This window comes from Lissotriton helveticus, chromosome 4_2 (assembly GCF_964261635.1).
Source record: "Lissotriton helveticus chromosome 4_2, aLisHel1.1, whole genome shotgun sequence".
NCBI classification, from domain to species: Eukaryota; Metazoa; Chordata; class Amphibia; order Caudata; family Salamandridae; genus Lissotriton; species Lissotriton helveticus.
The window spans coordinates 4,108,480-4,128,685 of NC_136064.1; the positions used below are offsets into that span (position 1 = coordinate 4,108,480).

Below are 20,206 nucleotides of genomic sequence, written 5' to 3' on the forward strand. Positions count from 1 at the left end.
ACAAATATTTTTTAAAGGGCTGGCCCCAGGGACCCCTACCTGCCCTTAAAAAATAAAATGTTTCATTTTTCTTTTTTAAATGCATCCCGTTTTCCTTTAAGGAAAACGGGACACATTTTTTTTTTTAAACTGCTTTACTTAAAAGCAGTCCCAGACATGGCCATCATCCCTGGGAGTGCCAGCCATTCCCAATGGAGTCACAAATTGTGACAGCCTCATTAAAATTCATGACGCATGCAATTTGCGACCCCATTGGGAATTGCAAACAGCGTCTCAGACGCTGTTGTACATAGCATTTTGCAACTCGCAAATTGTGACTCGCATTTCATCGCAATTTGGGCTCCGCAAAATGCTTTGGTCGTACGTCTGGTCCTAAGACCAGGCTTCTCCATGTAACAAACTAGACTTTGTTGCACTGTCCCTTTGACCACAATATCTTGCAGTTTAATACATTTATTCTTTGTATTGATCTCACTTATCACATAGGTGCCCTAAGTTACCACACCCACACCAGTGGGACATACTTTATACTATGATATGCGCGGATTGAATTTGAATGCATTCGCTATGTAGGTCTTTGGCTTGTTTCAGGCTCATTGATTCATATACTGATGCCATAACGGTGGAAATACCTTGATTTGATTACTTATTTGTAGCCGAACACTTCACTGGAACTGTGGTGTTTGTCTTTAACCGTCAATACGACAGAATAACTACAGTCATTCATGATTGACCATATAGAAATGACAACCTCCAAATGGGAGCATTTGAAAAACTAGGATTGCCCCAAGGACATACAAACAGGGTAGTGGCATGCAATAATCTTACCTTGTATGTAATAAAATCTCCTCGCTTGCTTCTCAGATAGTTGGAGAGATTGCCATATTTACAGTATTCAACTATAACCATTAAAGGGCCTGTATAAGGGAGAGAGAGGGGATTATATAAATCATATTGTCAAACTTAAGTTGCTCAATCAGTGCCAGTTCATTGGACAAATTCGGTTCATCCTGGACCATTTATTGAATTGTGGTATTAGTTGAATATAGAAACCATAATAAAGAAATAGCAAAATAATAATTTTAAAAATGAAAAGAAGTAATTGTTAAATAAAGTTAGCTGAGAAGACAAAACGATGTGCAGAGGAAGGTTTAGAACATTTTTCAAATGTTAACGGTCCACATGTCATTAAGTAATATAATGCAGATTTTATTTTGCATTATGATGCTTGTAGTCCTCAAATAGGCTACTTAGGACCCCCATGACTAAGAATGGAAAGCAAACAAGAGGAATCGATGAGTAACTTGTGCATGGACATGAGAAGCCTTAGAGCTCTGGTGCAATGGTCTAAGCAGGAGTAAAGATAATTGTAGAGATGGATGTAGAGGTACAGGCAGGTATTAAGGTAGGATTAGAGGTATGTACAGATGTTGTGATTGATGTAGGTTTAACGTTTCGGTTAGCGTTAGGTCAAATGTAAGGGTTTGAGTTGAGGCCATATTTTCATCTGTATGGCATCTTTAGGCTGTGTTATTCAATATTTTCAATCTAATATAAAATACGAAAACTATCCTTATGAATTCATCATTTAGTGCTCCTCATTGTTGTACTTCCTCACTGTAGCATTAATCATTTTCACCAAACTCTCTTCATAATAGCCCTTTTGACTGCAAGTACAGTAAATCCATGATCAGAAGTGGACTCTGCAGGTTTGGAGCACACCACAAAATAAGATTAATTGAAACACAATTTGGAGTCAATGTATTTGGAGGCAATTCTGAACAGACCCACTAGAAGGGGAGCTGGTGATGTCCGAAACATATGAAATTACACTTTGCTGTGCTGTCAGCGCAATTCCCTGATGAAGGCTTCACATCTATGTAACTATGTCAATTATGTAAATAAGCTTCAAGTTAGGAGGTATCTACCCATTTTAATGGTCGGTTGTGTACTGCAATTCGATGTTTGCTTGTTTTTGGTATTCTTCAAATCATTCATTTCACAGCTTATCTGTCTCACACCATTTACATTCAGATTTGTTTTGTAATTCCACCCATACCATCCATGGTCCTTTTTACCCAAAACCCCTGTCTAGTGCATAACATCTACCTAGCAACTGTCTCCCAACTAATAATGGAATGAGAAAAACCAAAAATACTTTCCAATTAAATATCCTTCAATACTGATCAATTAGTATGTAGACAGCAGGAAAACAGGCAACAAAAAGACAATCTCCTCTTCTATGCCGCATCCATCGAGAGATGTAAGCTGGCTTTCACCTAAGACTTCTACATTATGCAAACCAACACACAGAAGGTTTTGTGTTCTAAATATGAACCTTTGTGACACCTACACCACCCTGATCTATGCCATCAAGAGAAAAGCCTTAATTTACTGTTGGCCTTGGAGGCCAAAACGATAAGGGTGAGTTAAGGACTCTCAATTACCCCTTCCTAATCAAACCTGTTAATTTCATTTTTGTAAATATGCTCTCATTCTCTAAAGGCACATGTCTGACCTCATGTATTTTAGAATGTGTCACTTTCTCAGTACAATCCTGTACTTAATTCCCTTTAATGACACTATCCATTATGTAAAAAAAACATTTTTAAACCTCTCCTCCCAAACTCCTGTTACATTACAGTTTTTAGCAGATCTAAAAATGACCTCATAACCCAACATTTGATCAGGATAATATAGATTTCTTTTTGAACCCTTCTGAAGTTCAACAGTAAATTGTTCACATTGCATATTATTTAGTTTAATATGTCCCCCAATATAACCACAGAGAACCTATCAAATGATTTCAATAATCTACACATCCTAGTCTTACAGGCGAAGACTAGTGGAACATGCATGACTGGAATAGTATACAGGGATGTCGTTTTGCAAGAAGTTGTCTGTTCAGACACCAAAAGAAAATTCTGATATCTGGTTATTTTTATAGTATTTTGTACATTTCTCCGTCAAAGCATTTATTAGCGCTATTATGTGAAATCAACCTAATCCACTGATCTTCAACCTAATGTACACATAAATGTCCACATCAGCTGACACTTGTAGTTTTAATACGGACCTAATACACACAATACAGAACAATATAATACAGCTTAACACCACAAATACACATCTCCACTAATATGCACTATCAGTCATGATGACAGTGAGTGCTTATTTTTTGCTGGTGCTTGCAGGTGGTTGGCACCTGCACCCATTTGTGAGGACTTTAACTTATTTCTCATTATTTTTGCTCAGGACAAGAGAGAGAAAGGCAGAAATTGAGAAAGATAGGATATAGTGATAAAAGGAGAATTCAGGGAGGAAAATGATTCTGCAAGAGTGAGCTGCAAACATAGGGCTACTAGTCTGGTGTGATATAGAGGTATGTAGTGAAATCAAGACTCTGCGGCTTTGGTATACCACAACCCTGACATTCAGCAGGGCCAGCGGCCGGCTCTAAACAAACACTTTCAACCTCATGACATTTTTAGTTTACAAATTAAGCACTGCTAAGAATGCTACTTCGATACTGCCTGTACACTGTCTACCAGGTTCCTCCATCGTAGGATGTAGATGGTCAGATCCAAGCCAGCTTTAAGGATGTGTACATCGTTCGTATTTAAATACTTAAGTTATAAATAAAGCTCATTTACATAGAACATAGCTATCATACAAATCTACCTGATTTGGTCCCTCCTGGACTAAATTCTAATTTATTATCTGCTATCAAACTTTTCTTAATATCAGCATTTCTTCCCCCTCCTCATATTACTAACTCAGACACAAGTTAGACTCTCCACCTTCGGATTCTTTTCGTTTTCATTCTCACTGCTCTTCAGTCCGCATTTACTTTTAATCTCCACCTTCAACACCACATCATTCTCACTCAATGGTTCCATATCCCACTCATTCTTGTGCCTGATATAATTCTCCATTCCCAGTTTTTGTCATACCCCAAGTATGGCGGAGACCTAAGCCAGAGTTTCAGATCAGAAGTGATTTCCGGGCATCATGTGCGTGCCATACTCTGTTCCAACTGTGCACAACTGTTGAATATTTTAGACCAACTGTAATCTATTGTCTTCATAGGTCTAATTTAACCTCACACATAATCCTCAATACAGAGTACCAACATTAGTTGTGTTCTATGGCAGAACAGGATCTCAAAGTGCTTCCTTCACTAGCGGGGGATTGCGTATCTTGATGTTCCATTCTGTTCATACGTGCAGACCGTAGAACAGCCATCTCTTACCTCCAGGTTTGGTGCAGGCTCCCAGCAGGTTGACCACGTTCAGATGGTGCCCAATGTGGATGAGAATCTTCAGCTCAGACATCAGAGCTTTGCACTCATTGGCAGTGGCACATTCTACTTAAAAGAAAGAGGAGCGATCACTTGCTATAGAGATAGAAGACCTGCAAACCTTGTTAGAAGGTGCAGGACGAGGCAAAAAAAAATCTAACAATAGTGACTGTTATCGGCTTTGTCAATTTAACATATTAGAATTAAAATCTGTCAGGCATTTGTGTACTGACAAATACTTCACAGGTTTTAAGACAATATACTCAATCTAACAATCTAACAACGTCTCAGGCATATGTCACATTTCTGTTACTGGATTTCTGTATGTACAGTGTGTTTTGATAGCTGCAGTCACTTTGAACTTACCTCAAAGAGTACCTTGGAGAGTCCTTTTAATAAAGAAATGCGAGATTCAGAGGAAAAAAGCTGCAATGGGAATAAGATTATTGCATGCTCACACATGCAGGTATGCACGCACACACTCTCTGCACACTGGAAAAGCACTGACTTTCATGAAGCGTTGATTTACAATTGTGCTTCACGTCCACCATGATGTGGAGATAAGCTGTGCAGAGGGTCAAACAAACTATTTTTGGATTAAAACATTTGAAAACCCACATAACGAGGAACAGTCTCCTATTGCTATGCATGCTCTACTGCAAACATATACATATATATATTCACTGAAAAAACCATAGGTTATAGACCATATATAGTTAGGAATTAGCATTTAAAAAACCTTATTTTACTCACACAAAACCATTGAAATTCCATATATAGTTAGTTGCACTAACTATATATCGCGCACCCGCAATCCACTGCTGATCATGTCACATATTACATCATTCATGACATGGTCAGTGACATCACTGATGACATCACTGATGACATCTCAAATGACATCACTGATGACATCACTGATGACAACATCCAGTGACTGTATGTTTCTGTAAAGTTAAAATATGTCTTACATATTGAAGAATGAGTGGATGTATAAGTGTCTGGATGAAGGATTTAGTAGGTGCGTGACTGACTGTATGAGTGAGTGATTAAATGTGTCTCACTGAATGCATGGGTTAGTGACTAAACTGTCTTAATTTGTGCATCATTATGTCTGTTGTGATGTAAACTGCTGCATCTGTTGATCATTAGCTATACGAGAGGCTATATGTGTTATTAATTGGTTGCCCAAGTATTTCTATGGGAGATTGAGTTTGTGTGGGGGTGGCTGGAAGGTGTGTGACTCTATGCATAGATGTGTGAGCAGTTTATTCACTAGGTGTATGAGTTCAAGAGTGCATGTGGAAACAGCTACATGGGCAGTTGACTGTGTGCATGAGTGTATTGATCAGTGAATGGATATCTCAATGCTACATGTCATAGTAAGTACATATGTAAAACACAGTACATGTGAGAGTTGGCATATATAAATAACTGTGCATGAGAGCCACTGAATGAGTGAGTGGTTGTATCGATCATTGTGAACTTGTATCAGGGATTGTATAAGAGAGTAAATATGTGTTAGTATATGTTTCAATAAGTAAGGTGTGTTTAACTGTATAGTTGAAGAAATGGAGGTGAGATTGTTTCTTTGCATGACTGACTGGGTGTGTGAGTAACTCCATGGATGAGTGGCAGTGTGTGAGTGTCTGTATACACTGAGTGTATCTAAGGTTATATTAGAGTCTGAAGAGGTTTATCGTATTAGCACAAGAATGATGTCAAATGAGATGTCATCAGTGATGTCATCAGTGATGTCATTTGAGATGTCATCAGTGATGTCATCAGTGATGTCACTGACCATGTCATGAATGATGTAATATGTGACATGATCAGCAGTGGATTGCGGGTGCGCGATATATAGTTAGTGCAACTAACTATATATGGAATTTCAATGGTTTTGTGTGAGTAAAATAAGGTTTTTTAAATGCTAATTCCTAACTATATATGGTCTATAACCTATGGTTTTTTCAGTGAATTTCAATGGTTTTTTAATAGCAAATATCATAAGCTGTCAAATGTCAAGTACGTGGTAAGTAAAAACATTTTCGTGTTTATGCACACTGATCTGCTTTGAATGCTGCCCCCCACCCCTCATTTCTATTAGGAGTACTCTCTCTTTGCAGATAGTGAAGGGTAGTTAACGCAGGCCTTTGCCCCCGTTGTAATCCGTCGTGCCTGCTTCTCTCTCCATTTGATTGATTGTTCTCTTTGGTTCATTCTCTATTTACAAACAAGCACAGAGTCGCATTACTCTGTTTAGTCTTTGCAGATAGCGAAAAATCGTGTAAAAAAACAAAAGGAATCGAGCAAAATCAGTAGGCCACTAATGGGATCTCTTTTTGACCTCCCTAAAATAGAAACATTAGGAACAACCTGTTGATAATACCAATGTGTATGTACATAAGCGGCGTTCATTTGTGTTCACAGTACCCCTTGTTGATTGTTTGAATCGAGCATTGAATTGTTCGAAGTTGGTTCTCTTAAGAATCTTCTCTGTCTGCAAACGAGGAAGAATAGGAATATTCTCTCTCCCTTTGCAGATAGTGAAGGGTAGGTAACGCAAACCTTTAACACGTCGTGCCTATTTCGTTCCTCATTGATTGATTGTTTCCCCAAACATTGACTGTTTGGGAATTGGTTCTTTTTGGAGGTATTCCCTGTTTGCAAATATACGTAGGAAAATCTTTGCAAATAGTGAAAGGGTACGTAATGCGGACCTTTCTCCCCCGTTGTAATCTGTCATGCCTATCTACTCCCCACTGATTGATGCACCTGTTTCACCCGGACCATTTACTAGAGATACGTCATCTGGCCCGACCAGAGAGCACCCCTACTGAAAAGGACATATGCAATAATAACGAAGTGATCACTGTATCCTGTTAACAGAAACTTTAGCATGAAACAACCTGGAAAGAAAAGAATAGGAAAACGAAAATCAGTAGGCCACTGATGAACATGAACTTTTATTAAACAACGAACAAAGAAACGATAACATAACGTAATGATAAAACCTATTAATGTCCTAGAAACAAGAAAACGTTAAAATATGCCAGTGGTGAGAGACCAGAAAAACAGTAAGAGAAACCAAATCACCGCTCGCTGTCCCACCGCCTGCCACGCCAAAAAAATCGATAGACTAGGGAAAATGCAAGTCAGTAGAACATCCGCCCCCACTCTGGAAACTTCCAAGGTGGGGCAGGGTTGCGGCTACGCCCAGCCGGGAGCAGCCCATATAAGGCGGGTCCTGCTGCCACGCCTCGGCCAGGAGATCCTAACGTAGGGTGTAGCCGGAGGAGAGGCCGAGGCCAGCGGGACCCGGCCAGGGGATTGCCTTTACAACGCTGAAGAGTTGCAGGGGGGGGAATATCTCCTCGACCCTCCCCTCTCTCTCCCAGTCCGGCCGCGGTGGCCCTTGACAGTTTCAGGTAGTCCCGCCACATGCTCTTCCGGTCCGGCCACCAACGGTCGGGGGGCCGAGGCCGACGGGATCCGGCTGCAGCCGATAAACCAAGGAACCCGTTCATGGGGCCAGAGCCAGGGGCGTCCGGCCGACATCCACCGGAAGCCCGGCCCGAAGACGGACGGGACACTTCTTCTTTCTTGAATAATGGCTGCGACAACACTGGGGGGGGATGTCTTGCACATGCCTCCGACCCCCCCCCCCCCTCGTCCTCATCGCCTGGTCCGGCCATAACAAATCTCAAGCGAGACACCGTGGGGTGCACTGGGAGGGAGAGACGGTGCGAACAGGCCTCTCCCGCCTCCCCAGGTGGAGGCTTCCCAGCTGCACCCTCAGCGCTCCAGGCGCCCGGAAAAGGGTTCTTCCACTGTGGCCATGCTGCAACGTCTCGCCCGGCACGGTGGAGCCCGTCCGCTCATTTGACCCCGCGATCGCCAGTAGCTACCGAACTCTCAAAATGGCGGTCGACCTGGCAAGAGCGGGCCCAGCATAAAGAAATGGCCCGGTCACTGGTTGACTCCACCACCGTAGTCCTCCACGACCTTGAAGATTCTAGAGGAGCCGCGGGAGTCTCCGACCCCCGATGGGGAATGACTGCCATGATCGCCCGTGGAGTGACGAAACTGTATCCGCGGGACGTCGGCGCTCCCATGCTGGCGCCAGCCTCACTTTGAATTACTAGAATCCTGCAGACCTCAGTTCCGGTGAAAGCACAGTGTGACCCGGTAGGAAAAATTGTTGCACCCCCTCCCCTTTTTGACTGATAGTTCAAACCACCGATCCTTTCCTTTGCCCTTTTAACGGAACTTTGGACTGCCTCCCCCTCTTTTACATTTTCTAGAGAAAACAAAACATTAACCACTACATTAGCATAGCAGTTGACACCAGAACTGTTTTCAAATTGAAAACCAACAACATCTTCAACAGAATCCTTTTTGTTTCTGCTGTGACCCTGCTACAGCACAGGCATTGTCCCCAGCAGTAATTCTGCAATGCCGGTAAGAATAGCTGTGGTGCCTACTGGACTCACTCACCCCCGCGGCGCCCCACGCCGTTATTTGCTGGGCGGCAACTTACTAGACATCACTTTCGTGCCATCTAGATTTCAGCGCGTTCTGCTGCCTTGGAACTATTCGCACAACAGACTGCTACTGACGACCCACCCCCAGGCAACATCTTCTGAATTTTCATAATTTGAAAGAACTAGTAACATGTCCTCATCAGGAATTCAAAAGAAATTGCCACGGTCTCTTCGTTGTTTAAATGTTTTTACTGTTTTTGTTTTGTTGTATATATTTATATGTTATTAAAGTTTTATATTCCTACTACTTTGTTGGAGTGCTATATATTTTTAATGTGACACATAATTGTAAAAACTTTGATGTACAAAGAGTCATTCCTGGAATCTTCCGCTTCAGGCTCGGTCCCCTCCCCAATCACAATACAGGATGGTTTTCAGATAGTAGGAACACGTGTGGTGTGACGGATCTCATCGGGTGTGGGCCTTGATCTACTATAACTCCTTTGAAGAGGGGTGATTCTTTACAGCTGGAGCCATAAACTACATCTGCAGGGCTAGCTGATAGCCTGGACAATCGGACACAGAGGAAGAGGAGTGTCAGAGGGTGCGGTAGTGAATAGGGCGAAAGGAGGTGTCGGGCGGGCACAGAGTGTGATTCTCAGGGAAGAGCAGCGCAGATGGGGGGAGGTTTATTGCCGATGCATAAGACAGAGAGCGGGGGTGACCAGTGCCTGGGGAAGATGCTTGCGAGGGTGGGGAGCCATGCTACGAATCGACAGCGTGCAGAGAGTGGGTCTGGTCAAGGCATCTAAAATGGCTGCCGTGCACGACAAAAGTGTGGCATTTCAAAAAAGGCAAGATGGCGCAGACAATGTTTTTCAACACTTCCTCATTTCCTTCGAATCAAACGTTAACAGACGTTGGTGCATATTACCAAAGTTAAGCGATATTTATCGCTAACGATGCTTACCAACGAATTTCTTACCGCTAAGCATCGTCAGAAATTATCGAAGATAAACCTTGCTATTATCAAGGTTTATCGCAAATGCGATAATAAACGGCCGCAATGCATGAATATCGCTAAAAAGTCAGCGATATTCATGCATTACCGAGCTAATGCTCTTAGCCATGTTATCCACCTCCCATTGGATAACATGGCTAAGAACTGCTCAGGGCAGGTGTTACTTTTTGGAGATATTCGCGCTTAGCGCGAATATCTCCAAAAGTTGGTAATAGGAGATAGATATCTTGCATGTTGTAATGCAAATTATTGTGGTATATGGAACTCATACCATAATCTCTCAGGAAAGCAGAAACTGATCCTTTTGGGACCGCCTGAAAAGGCCTAGGGGGTGAGGGGTACTCTACTTTGCCCCCTTTTCACGTTCCGAACTATTTTATTTTACTCTCTTCTGTAATTACACAAAATAGCAGCGATAAGATGCATCGGAGACACACAGTGAGAGAAAGGAGGCCGGAGATGAAGAAGAGATGTCAAATACACATTGGAGATAATATAGTGGCAGAAGGGAAGTAAATATGAGTAAACTTACCATGTAACATAAAAATGTTGCACTCTATACTATAAGTCTCATTTTATACTACAATCACTTCGCTACAACCTCATAAATTAAAAATAAAAATGAATAATGTCTCAAACAATTTTTGATTTCTAAATATAAATTTATTCTTCAGAATTTTCTAAATTTGAAAGAACTAGTAACATGTCCTCATCAGCAATTTCCTCATGAAAAGTCTGCAATGATGATTCTTGTAACTCTATGGTCTCCAAACATTCGATAAATTCGCCATCAACAGATTGATCAAAAAAATCATTCAAGTCATCTCCTCCTTGTGACAATATTTCATTATTGGTGCTGTCAATTTCAATCAATGTAGTGGAATCATTCAAGTCATCTCCTCCTTGTGACAATATTTCATTATTGGTGCTGTCAATTTCAATCAATGTAGTGGAATCATTCAAGTCATCTCCTCGTGACAATATTTCATTATTGGTGCTCTCAATTTCAATCAATGTAGTGGAATCATTCAAGTCATCTCCTCCTTGTGACAATATTTCATTATTGGTGCTGTCCATTTCAATCAATCTAATGGAATCATACAAGTCATCTCCTCCTTGTGACAATATTTCATTATTGGTGCTCTCAATGTCAATCAATGTAGTGGAATCATTCAAGTCATCTCCTCCTTGTGACAATATTTCATTATTGGTGCTGTCCATTTCAATCAATCTAATGGAATCATACAAGTCATCTCCTCCTTGTGACAATATTTCATTATTGGTGCTCTCAATTTCAATCAATGTAGTGGACAATTCAAAAGAAATTGCCACGGTCTCTTCATTGTGAGCCATTTTATTTTGAAATTGCTTGCTGTAAATTGCAGAAAAAAATAATCACTTTCATTTATCGTTTTTAGTAATACATAATATAAAACTAACTTTATCAAGTATTTAGTATAACAGAAGGACTGCAAATAAATAACAGACATTTTTTTTCAAATTATCTTCAAGTGTACAACATAGTTCCCCTTACAAAGAAATTGCCACGGTCTCTTCATTGTGAGCCATTTTATTTTGAAATTGCTTGCTGTAAATTGCAGAAAAAAATAATCACTTTCATTTATCGTTTTTAGTAATACATAATATAAAACTAACTTTATCAAGTATTTAGTATAACAGAAGGACTGCAAATAAATAACAGAAAACATTTTTCAAATTATCTTCAAGTGTACAACATAGTTCCCCTTAGAAATTAACAACTCACCTTTTTAAAAGTAGGAGAAGTGTTAGTACTGTGTAAATCAAACACCAGAAATTCACCACCAAAAATTCCTCACAAATGTACCTCAGACAGTAGTATCACAAAATGGCTGTGGTTTCCTCTCATTTGACATATATACATAACCAATTAACTTTCATCACACACAAATACAAAACCAAAGTAACATTTTAATTGGTTCTAAATTTCAACACTTTCAAATGTGTTTTCCCCATGCAATTTTCCATAGGACATTTACATACGTCTACAGCCTGAATGGCTGAACGGAATTACACCAAACTTGGCAAAATGGTACATCAAACCTAAGAGGTCAGGAAGGATCTACTATGCCCCCTTATGGTCATTTCCCCCTTCGCTTTGGCCTCCTCTTGTCTCTCGATCCTACCGAGAGACAAGATGGCGGCCGCTACGGACTGTTTGGAATGTTGACAGACGCCGGAGAACCCATCAGCTTCGCAAAGCTCCGTAACGCGAAAAGTACGCGAAGCGGAGCGCTGTTACAGATATATATCTTTTTTTGAACGTTAATTTCTCAAAATCCACTGGAGCACATATATTGAGATCTAGCAAAGACACATCGGGCTACCAGTCCCTAATATTTTGCCAAGTTTCGTGCAAATCCATTCAGCCGTTCGATTATTGACATTTAGATACGTCTACAGCCTGAATGGCTGAACGGAATTACACCAAACTTGGCAAAATGGTACATCAAACCTAAGAGGTCAGGGAGGATCTACTATGCCCCCTTATCGTCATTTGCCCCTTCCCTTTCGCCTCCTCTTGTCTCTCGATCCTACCGAGAGACAAGATGGCGGCCGCTACGGACTGTTTGGAATGTTGACAGACGCCGGAGAACCAATCAGCTTCGCTTCACAAAGCTCCGTTGCGCGAAAAGTACGCGAACCGGAGCGCTGCCCGGTCCGCTGTTACAGATATATATCTTTTTTTAAACGTTAATTTCTCAAAATCCACTGGAGCACATATATTGAGACCTACAAAAGGCACATCGGGCTACCAGTCCCTACAATTTTGCCAAGTTTCGTGCAAATCCATTCAGCCGTTCGGGCTAAAAGTGAGGCCAACCGCCCTATGGAAAACTCAATGTTAAAAACACGTTTTGGGACCCCCCTTTTTTCTCGACCCCCCCTGGACGAACCCCCCCCCCCCCAATTTTCAGGGGCTGCTCAGAAACAAAAGGTGCCATTTTCCTGAAAATTTCAGCCAATTCCGTCCACAAACGCCAAAGTTATTAGACATAGAATTTTCAAAAAACCCATAGAGAAAAAATCCTAACTATATATACCTACTGGCGAGCGCCAGTAGGTAATATATATATATATATATATATATATATATATATATATATATATATATATATATAATAAATATATATATATATATATATATATATATATATATGTGTGGATAAAAGGACGTATTCAACAACTTCTGAAAAAAGACGAGGCGAACTCAAAACTGGTGCGTTTCTATTTTATTGAGAGCCCAACACCAAAACCGCCATAACGCGTTTCAGCCTAACGAGGCCTTGATCACATGACTTACTGGCAGTATGTTTCCATAGAAAATGTCATAAGTGATGTAATATGTGAGGTTATAAGCAGTGCATTGCGGGAGCGTAAGTTATAGTTAGCTCAGTTAACTATAACTGCTGAATTTCTATGGTTTTGTGTGTGTAAAATCTTAGCCTAACTATAACGTCCCTGTAACCTTTGTTTTTTTCAGTGAATATATATATGCCTATAAATGTACATTAACTGAAAAAAACAAATCTTAATGTAAAGTTATAGTTAGGTGAAACTTTCAGTGACAACTTAACATCCTGATTTCAAAAATAATTCTACTGACATTCACCAGTTATAGGTATAGTTATTTTTAAGTAACTATGGGCCATATGTATCAAGCCGTTTTTGAATCGCAAAGGCCGAAATTCGCAGACTTTCGGCCTTTGGGACTCGCAAACGGCCGTTTTGCATGTTTTGGGATGTATGAAACATTCCCAAAATAAGGAATTGCAAAGTTGTGCGATTCCTTATTTTGCCATAGCATTTAGGGAATCACAATTTTGCGATTCCCTAAATGCTATGTATGTAGCATTTTTGGCTAGCGAAATATGGTTAAGAATTCGCAAATTACCACCAACTTTTAGTTGATGGTAACTTGCGAATTCTTCTAAAAATGCATATTTTGGCATTTTTTAAGGTGGCGTGTGATGCACACACATGCCCATAGGGCATGTATGTGCGCCATATGCACACACATGTACATTTCAGGGGTGCAGCAGGGTGTCTTTGAGACACCCCTGAACCCTTGAAATAATTCTCAAAATTGCGATTAGCAAATTGCGAATTCGCAATTTGAGAATTATTTCGCAATCATTCCAATGCATTGGAAATTATTCCTTAATTGCGAATTTGCAAAATGCAAATTTGCAAATAAGGAATATTAAGGAATCGCTAAAAAATAGAGATTTTTTTCATACATACCATTTTGCAATTCCTAAATAGCGATTCCTTAAAATTCGCTATTTAGGAAATGCAAAATAGTTTGTTGATACATATGGCCCTATAACTTGTGCCCTATATAAGTAATGCAAAAATTATATCAAGAGTCAATAAAAGTGTCTATTATTGAGTCCAGTTTTGAGGACAATTTAGAGATCTGTATCTTTAAAATCGAATTTTCACCTCAAAAGTGTTGGAAAGGTGCGTTAGTGTGTAGTCCCCCTAGATCTCTCCAAGATATCGGGGCACATGCATCATTGGTTTTTGCATTCGCAAACGGTGCGAATCGGAAAAATCGGCCGTTTGCGAATGCAAAAACCATTTTTGGGATGCATCAAACTTATGTGCACAATTCGCATTTTTTAGCATTTCTAAAAAATGCGAATGCAGTTAAGGAATCGCATTTGTGCGATTCCTTAAATGCAATGCATCATTTTTCAAAAAATTGCGAATGTGGAAATTGGAAGTGCAAATTAACACGAGGTTGACCCTCGTGTTAATTTGCGAAAATGTTTAAAAAAGCAAAAAAATGCATTTTTTAAACATGCATGTTACAGACACACATGTCCTTAGGACATGTGTGTGTGAAACATCCACTTAAAAATACATTTCAGGGGTGCAGGGGGGGGTCCTTTGGACCCCCCCTGCACCCGGGGAATGCATGAACAAATTGCGAATTTGGAAATGCCTTCCCATTGACTCCTATGGGCCTTTTGGCCCATAGGAATCAATGGGAAATGCGAAAATGCCGTTAGGAATTCGCTATTTATTTGGAATTCGGTAAAAATAGCGATTTTTGCCGAATCGCAAATAAATAGCCAAAAAAATGATGCATACCATTTTGCAATTCTTAATTTGCGATTCGGTAATTTTCGCAAATTAAGAATCGCAAAATCGTACAATGATGCATGTGCCCCATCACCCTTTAACTTCTGGATCTAGCAGTTGTAGCCTAATAAGGTTTAGGGAGGGGACAGTGTGCCCCCTGCCATTAATTAATGTAGTGGGCTTCGGGGGATGAGGTCCCCGGGCAGCCATCGGTTTGTGGAGGGAGGCTGTGCGCCTCCCTCCCTTTAATTAAAGTGTCCAGTCCCAGGTTGATGGGGGAACCGGGGCTCAGAATGGGCTTGAGGAGGGTGATCTCTCACACTCCCTCTCCCCAATTAATTTATAAGTAATGACGGGTGGCCATTTTCTTTTTTTGCTGCAATCCTGGGACTGTTCCCAGGGATTGCGGCACAAATTGATGCTTTCTTTTGGGGGTGGGGGCTGGTGGGGTGCCTCTGGGACCCCCACAGGACCTAGGGGGCAGAGTATCCCTACCCTGCCTCCTTCTATTATTATTTTTTTAATTGCAGGGCAGGTGACTACGTCCCTGAGTCCTGTATTGGCTGGTGGCAACATTTTTCTTCATGTTGCTGGCAGCCAATCAGACCATTGCTCCTGCTGGAGCTTTGCTCCTGGGGGAGCAAGTTTGTCCTAGGTTAAAAAAGCCCCCTATTTTTCAAAATTGAGTAAGAAAGAGAAACTTTTTGGATAGTGTTGCCGAGATTAGTCAAGCGGTGCTAAAGTTATTAGCAAAACATAAAAAGCATTCCCTAGGAAAATGATAACTATAATTATTCAGTGGCGATGGACGCTGGGTAGTTATATTTATGCACACACATATATTCATAAGTATATACACACATATTCTCACTCACATTATCTTACAGAGGTCACAATGTAATGATTCAATAAGAGACCTATGGTAACATATCAGCTGCACAAAACATATTTCATACAATCCATCAAGGAATCTATAGTATCAACGTTTTGTAAGATATGTTCCTTTGGGGACATTTCATACAGAAAGAAAGCTAGCCCTGAAACTGAATAACCTTGATTATTCAACCTTGAAAAAAGAAAATCAGGAAGTGGCAAAGAAAAAATGTGTCCCTAGGGAGCACAGTATAAAGTTTTTCAAGATATAAAATATTCAGCTCACTCACACAGTGTTTTTTATTACACAATGATTGGTATATACTCAGTGTATTCAGGCTTAAGTAGGCAGAAAGATATACGCACGGGTATCTATGAAACATTGATGCTCTGCACAGTTCATGTTCTTTATGTAGGATCAAGAGTTCTAAATTTAGGTCACGTAGCAATAATATCTTTATATTTATGATCAAAATAAAAGTAGCAGTACATTTTAAGGGATTTGAAACAATAGCAACAAATTTCAGAGGACCACCGGTGCACAAGGCAGAACACATATCTAGGGCGGCTCGACCATCTCAACCCATTTCTGCAGTACACAGAACAGTATGGTGTGTGGGGTCATAATTACAGAAATCAGGATGCAATGGAAGAAGACTGGGTGCATAAGTTTGGACAGTACAAATTACAGGAATGAGCAATGGTTTACTTCACACAAATTTGCAATCTGAGTCAAAGTGAAACACAATGTTTTGTTCACAATCACATCATTATTTGTCAATTGTTTTGTCAATTGCCAAAGCTAAACTGAGATCCAAGTATCCAAGATCAAAATTCAGCAACTTAGTGGGCCATTTAGACTTTGGCTGGGCGGATCTACCACCCTAAGTTGGGGTTGTTCCCTCCTTACCAAACTTGCAGTCCCCCGGATTCACTCAGAGGTCGGAAAACATTTAGGTTTCTCCCATTGGTGCCTCAGCTGTCTATGGCAGTAGGAAACCTATGACCAAGCAGCTCAGAACTTCGGCAAAGGAGTTGTCAAAGTATATAGGAGAATTTGGAAATCAAAGCGGGGAAAGCTGTCCCACCATGATCATAAAAGGGAAAGAGATATGACTAACCTTCTGGCGTTTTTGTTATTCAAGTTGTAAAGTGTGCGTTACGAAGGTTCTGGGTGTCAAGCCACTAACTTGATTGAGAGAAAAAGCTGAATAGGTACTGTGACAAGTGTTAAAAAGGAAATAAAACAACAAGTATTAAGATTCTTAAAAGGGGATTATGTATGGATCTTAGTTGAAAAGGAATGATAGTAAGACTTTGGTAGTCGTCTAGTTGAGAACTTCCTACCCTGAGCAGAGGTTGGCCCTAGATAGTATTAAGACATGACCAGGGCAAAGTGTATAAACTACCTCTGAATAAATATGGGCCATGATCCTGGTAGGTCTTCTGTGGTACAATAGGAGAAGACTATTGCGAAATTAGAAGTATAACTTATCGCTATGATGCTATCAATAAGAAGCATAAACACACAAAGTCAAACATGAATATACCTTTTAGCATCTTCACAGCAACAGTTTTGCAGGTTGAACATTTATCGATCCCAAAAGCAGAGGCTTCCACCACCTTCCCGAAAGCACCATGACCAAGTGTCTTTCCTAAGGAGAAAACACCAAAGAGTATCAGTCAAAATACCAAGACCAAAAGGCAAAGTTAAACATTGTGTAAATCAAGAGTACTGTACAACTTCAGAGAATTACTGCCTCCACAAACCCATTTCCTGTCCATATCCATGTACACCTGGAATATTTATTAATGAGGAAGGCTTTTCATGGTGCCATGTGTATCCACCAAAACAACACTCACAATTAATCAACAATACTCATAGGGATTTGTAACCCCTAAGGATATACATATTCAGCCTCTGATTTCTGTAAGTCAGTGTTGGACATGGCCCTTTTTGCAGGGTTATCCCCAAACTTTTGTCTTCTTCCTCCGATTTTTTCCTGACTTGTTTGTGTTGGTTTTCGGACTCTGGGCACTTTACCACTGCTAATCAGTGCTAAAGTGCATATGCTCCCTGTGTAAATTGTGTTATGGATTAGTGTTTCCATGATTGGGTATTTGATTTACTTGTTAGTCCCTAGTAAAGTGCACTGAGTGTGCCAGGGCCTGTGAATCAAATGCTACTAGTGGGCAGGCAGCACTGATTGTGCCACCCACATGAGTAGCCCTAAAAAGGTAACTCAGACCTGCCATTGCACGCAGTTTGTAACTGCCATGTCGACTTGACCAGTAAACACACTTGCCAGTCCCTAAACCTTCCCTTTTCTACATGTTAGTCACCCCGAAGGTAGGGCCAAGGAACTCCTGTGGGCAGGGTGCAGTGTATGTGAAAGGTAGGACATGCCCTGGTGTATGTGGCATGTCCTGATAGTGAATTACAGCCTATTTCGTTTTTCACTATTGCAATGCTACCTGTTCCCCATAGGACAGAATGGGAAGTTTGTTTATAACAGCTTATAAACATAACTGGCCCTGGCAACTAGGTAGGTAGGAAAATAAAATGTAGTATGCCTGAACTCAGAATCTAGTGATGCATCTTTTAGTAAAGGTGATTTTTACATTCTGTGTTTGAATATACCACTTTTAGGAAGTAGGTATTTTCTTGCTCAGTCATCCTGTGTGCCTCTACTGGAATGTGGATTGCCTGTTTGCGTTTTGGACGACTGCTGGCTAGGAAGCAAGGGTGGCTCCCAATAGTATAGGAAGGTCAGGAAAAGGCTGAATAGACCTGGGCTGCGATTGGGGAAGAGGGAGGAGATTTCCTTGCACCTCAAAGGGCCTGGTCTGCCTCTGACAATGCTGTCTCCACCCCCTGCCGGGAAGTTACACCAGAGAAGGCAGAACTGGTTCTGGCTGGGCACATACACCCTCAGCCTAGAGGATCAAAGGATTTTTGGATACAAATACTGGGGCTAAGACCCCTGAACTTTAGAACTCTTTTGGATCAAGAAGACTGCCACGAAGAAGAGCTGGAGAAGCTGTGAGGAGGGACTACCACTTTACTGTGGGCTTTGCTTTGTTGGCCTGTAGTGGCTGCTTCTGTCCGGGGCAGTGAAAGGACTGGACTGAACTTTCTGCAATCTACTTTGTGAGTTTCTTCAAGGGCTTGAGGTAGAGCTTGCCCCCTGTTCAAGACGTCTCAGGAACAACAAAGACTTCAAGCTCTTCTGCCCGCAGCACTGGGGACTGTGTGTTTTGTGCTGCAACTGAGGAAAACTACTACGACGCCACTGCCGACTCTGTGTCCTGACGGTATCCCAAAGGGCACTGCCACAACGTGACCCTGGTCTCACCGACGACGCCTGCTGACGCCACCACCGAGCCGATGCTCGCACCGTGACCTGTGGACACCGCACTCCGCAATACCTCGCTTCATGCCGAAGCCTGGGCACCGCAGAGAGCACCGCTGCAATGCCGCACCGCGACCCTGGTCTCTCTGATGATGCCTGCTGATGCCGCCACTGAGCCATTTTTTGCACCGCAACCAGTGGGCACTGCACTGCCCCGCTTCAAGACGATGCCTTGGCCTCCCTGATGATGAAGCTCCAAGCCATGCTTGCACCGAGGTTCGAGGCCACCGTTCGTAAAGTTACATGACGCACCGCCCTCATCCCGCACCACAGGCTTGGCCTACCGACGCCGGCACCATCGACTCCAGTTCGTCAGCCAACGACAGCGCTTCCGCAATGACGACACCGCTGCTTGCACCGTGACCTGCTAGTACGTTGACTAGCACCGTCTTCCTCTCGCATCGTGACCCTGGTCTCACCGACGATGCCATCTGACGTCGCCACTGAGCTGCTGCTCGCACTGCGACCTGAGGGCACCGCATGCCGCACCGCTGCACTTCGCACCCCAGCACACAACGCCTGCTGACGCCAGCGCTCCTGACTCCATCAGAGAGGAGATCAACCTGGAACATGTGTGACTTCGGGGCTCCCGATGACTTCTGCTCCGACCTCTGGAACTGACGCCTGTGGACGCCGTGTTTTCGGAAGCTCAACAAGAAGTCACAGACGACCTGCATTTCTAAAAGGTACTGTTTGTGGGTCTTCCCGACACCATAGCTTGCCCGCGACGCTGCGGTCAGCCAGAACTGTTTGGATTTGTTTGCTCACGACGTCGTGATAGTCCCCAACAGAGCTAGCGACAACAAGGACTATTTTTAAAGCATATTTTGATAAGTGAAGATTTTGAAGTACTCTATTGTGGATTTTTATCATTTTTGGTCTTGTCTTAAGTGTATAAAAATATTGGATATTTTTCTAAACTGGTGTGGTGTCCTTTTGTAGTTCTTACCCTGTATTACTGTTGGTTATGTGCAAATGCTTTACA

General features: G+C 41.7%; 1 protein-coding gene across 2 annotated transcripts in view; it reads right to left on the reverse strand.

Moving 5' to 3' along the window:
• The window catches only part of LOC144752173 (vascular endothelial growth factor receptor kdr-like), a 655,129-nt gene that overhangs the window by 131,225 nt on the left and 503,698 nt on the right, over positions 1-20,206 (reverse strand). Inside the window, exons 18-20 of one of the 2 annotated variants that reach the window (XM_078640102.1) lie at positions 17,359-17,463; positions 4,253-4,369; positions 829-917 (exon numbers count right to left, since the gene is read on the reverse strand). In XM_078640102.1, coding sequence (XP_078496228.1) covers positions 829-917; positions 4,253-4,369; positions 17,359-17,463 — 311 coding nt within the window. The remainder of the gene's footprint in view (positions 1-828; positions 918-4,252; positions 4,370-17,358; positions 17,464-20,206) is intronic. The other variant, XM_078640103.1, reaches the window with a different exon arrangement.